Below are 3,332 nucleotides of genomic sequence, written 5' to 3'. Positions count from 1 at the left end.
TCTCTCTCTCTCTCTCTCTCGGGATGAGAAATCTGTTGTTTTCCTCTGCGACATTTTTTAGAGGTATGCATGTGTAGTTATCGATGTTTTTTTTTCCTATATTGTTATAGTGGGGTGTTTATTTGCAATCCGGGTCGCCACCGGTACGAAAGGAAAACGGATCTTACGCTATAAATTATAAGTTTGCTCCCAAACGATATTTTAAAAATATTCAACAGGTAAAATTAACATCATATTTAGATTCCACATATTTTTCTAATAAAATTTCATATATAATATGTTAAAATCAGAGTTACGGTTTAAAACATACAGATAATTTAGAAAATCATTTATTGGACTTGAATATATTCCAAAATAATATTTAAAAAAACTTAACATGTGAAAATAATATCATATTCATATTTTACATATTTTTCTAATCAAATTTCATATATAACATGTTCAAATCGGAGTTACGGTTTAAAAGATATGGATGATTTAAAAAAACATTGTTTGACTTAATTATGATCCGCGGATGAATTACCTAAAACATCAGGGGAGTTTTCGAAAAATGTAAAATAACGGTTCGGGTGTGACTTAAATCCGGACTGCGGGTTTGTTTCAACAAAACACAGTGACGTTTGTGTAAAATATGAAAAAAACGATTCGTTTTAACTTAAAACAGAATTGCGGGTTGAATTCTCTGAAATGGAGGGACTTTTCTAAAAAATGTCATGACGGACGAAAGAAACCCAATTTGCTTTATTATTAGGTAAAGATAAAGATTAGCAAAAGAATTGCTTACATTATTGATAAAATGATACACGAACAGCTTTAGACCATAGTTCAAAAACTAGACATTTGAATCACAGCGGTTTCAAGCAATAGTTACAAGACATTGTAAAAATAATGAGAACTTTTACGGTACCCTGGTGCTCCCTAAGCCGAGGCAGGAGTACCACTCGAATCTAGCCCTTTATTTAAAAGGGCAGTTTAGTCATTTTCATTTGACCTAATCTAATCCCTGATCTATCTAAAAAAACCAATCTGATCATAAATCTCGGCTCCCGGAAGCGAAACTTCTAGGGTAGCGCTCATGGTCACCTCTTGGTTCTTTCGCGGCGCCATGGCCACTTGCACGTGTGCTTGTATCTGGTCTGCATCTCCCTAATCCCAAACCTACCGCGGCCACCCGGCAGCCGCCTAATCCCCTTCGTGCACGACATAGTTGGATCACAATCAAGCGATATACCCTTCGTGCCTGCCATTGCTGGATCTCAATCATGCGATATACCAGCAGCCTGCCACTACTAGATAATGGTTTGCAGTCTGTAGACAAAATTGAGTGGATATTAACATGTACATGGGAAATTAAAACAGAAATTCACAATCTTCCTGAGCATGCCGGCGGCGAAGAACAGAGGAAAATAGTGAACTCGTTTGCGCTACTCATCCGTTCTCTAGTCGATGTGTTCAGAAATTGTCTTCGCGACCCAATTAAATTAATTCAGTTAGCTTGACGTGTGTGCGTCTATACGTGGAAGCAATTCAACCCCCGCAGATGCCACGCGATAGAGGCCCAGCCATGCGACCCCATGTCGTTGTGTCCATCACCGTTTAGCACAGCCCTATTCTGGCGGCGACGGTATGGCTGGCGCCAATCTTCTGCCCAGCCCGGTAGCTGACGCTCAAGCAAACACGCCGACGGGCGACGGCCAACCACGGTCGGTGCCGGGTTCAGTGCGCATAGAACAGGCTGATCGCCGGCGTCGTCTCTCCCGCTTCGTAAAGAGTTCAGGAATAACGAACAATGATTGACTGAGTCTATATGATGTGCATCAGCCGTAACGCACTGAGATTTAATATGGATAAAAAGATCAGGCATAACTGCCTAAATGATTAGGTTTTTACCCATAAGCTCAAGGTACTCCCAAGTGTTTTCTCGTAGTACTCCGTAGTAGTTAGGTTGGAGTACCAGATAAGATCATCCATTGGATTAGGCGAAATGGAGGGCTTCTATCGATTTCAGGGTACAGTAAAAGAACTCAAAATAAAATGTATGTACTCAGTTGACCTAATTTGTGGTAGAACAAATAGGAACAGAGAGTGAGTGGACATTGCAAACAGAGGGTGAGTGAAACAGAGTGTGTAACTACTAACTAGAACAAATGACTAGCACTGTACGTTCTATATATAAGCTTAAATTTGAAAGACCCGATTCAGTTCCTAGAGAAATGCTGCTTAGTTTAGAGGCAAGTGAGTGAGTGAACATGGATGGCTTAACTTAATTACCAGGATTTGGAAGAGAAGGGTGGTGGAGAAGATACACGCAAGGCCACCAAGCCAGCTGCAACAGCACAAGGAGAGGAGGACACATTAATCAGGAGGAACAAAACAAGTCGCATATATAGCTAATGAACTGGACAAGCAATCAAACAATGGATGGTGAACTCACGCTGTGAAGACAGACATCAAGCAAGAGCAGCATCCAGCCGGCGGCAGCAGCAGAGCAGAGGATCCAATATATAAGCCCGTGTCAAAAACACTTGGCAGTTTGCAGGAGAAGAAAGTAGAGCCGGGAGGGGAGAAGCCCTCACCTTGCACGGCCATCGCCATCGCCTCCGGCCGGCGGGCGGGGCGGCGGAGCGCGCAAGTCTAGCTAGCTTCCCGGCGAGCGGCAGCCGGCAGAGCGCCGTCACCTCGGCTTCAACTGAGCAAGTACTGCAGGTAGGTGAGGTGGGGTGATGTGTTATTATTAAAAAAATACTTCCTCCGTCCAGAAATACTTGTCGATGGAATGGATGTATCTAGACGTATTTTAGTTCTAGATACATCCATTTTTATGCATTTTTTCGATAAGTATTTCCGGACGAAGGGAGTAACAAAGAAATCCCGTGGGTGGGACGCATGTTTGTCGTGCGCTCGCTCGCTTCCTCAATTAGTAATTTTTTGTGTGGCCTACCGTTTTCCTTTCTTTTTTCTCTTTCTGGTGGCATGTCTTTCTTCCTGGGCTGTTCGAAATGAGCCATGGAAAATGACTCACCCATATGCTCCTCCTATACAGCACGTAGGTCCATCCATCATTGCGCTTGATGTGCCTCCTCCTCCTGTCCTTTTCCGCTTGAGTTGTTGTGTTGTGTGGCATCTGTCCCGGTCCCGGTCAGCCAACATTTGTCCACTTCTCCTCCGCCTCCCCCACAAGCATTACGTATTATGTAAGAGCATCTATAGACGTGATGGGCAAATCCGGTCCCTTAAACTTCCGGGCGCGTCAGCGGACACTGACCGGTGCATCCCAAATATTTGGTTTTACAATCGGACATCTCAAATTAGGAACCTCAAATCCATATTGT

General features: G+C 43.3%; 1 protein-coding gene across 2 annotated transcripts in view; it reads right to left on the bottom strand.

The window, feature by feature from the left end:
- LOC123114428 (beta-fructofuranosidase, insoluble isoenzyme 4) overlaps positions 1–2,734 on the bottom strand; it is a 6,828-nt gene extending 4,094 nt beyond the window's left edge. Inside the window, exons 1-2 of one of the 2 annotated variants that reach the window (XM_044535894.1) lie at positions 2,577–2,734; positions 2,272–2,326 (exon numbers count right to left, since the gene is read on the bottom strand). Coding sequence is in view for 1 of the 2 variants with exons in the window: in XM_044535893.1 (XP_044391828.1) it covers positions 2,272–2,326; positions 2,435–2,595 (216 nt within the window). In the remaining variant the exon portion in view is untranslated. Of the gene's footprint in view, positions 1–2,271; positions 2,327–2,434 lie in introns of both variants that reach the window. The other variant, XM_044535893.1, reaches the window with a different exon arrangement.
- Positions 2,735–3,332: the final 598 nt, after the last annotated feature.

Source organism: Triticum aestivum, chromosome 5B (genome assembly GCF_018294505.1).
Source record: "Triticum aestivum cultivar Chinese Spring chromosome 5B, IWGSC CS RefSeq v2.1, whole genome shotgun sequence".
Classification (NCBI taxonomy): Eukaryota; Viridiplantae; Streptophyta; class Magnoliopsida; order Poales; family Poaceae; genus Triticum; species Triticum aestivum.
The sequence above is the reverse complement of the archived record's forward strand: the minus strand, read 5'-3'. Positions and strand labels throughout refer to the sequence as shown.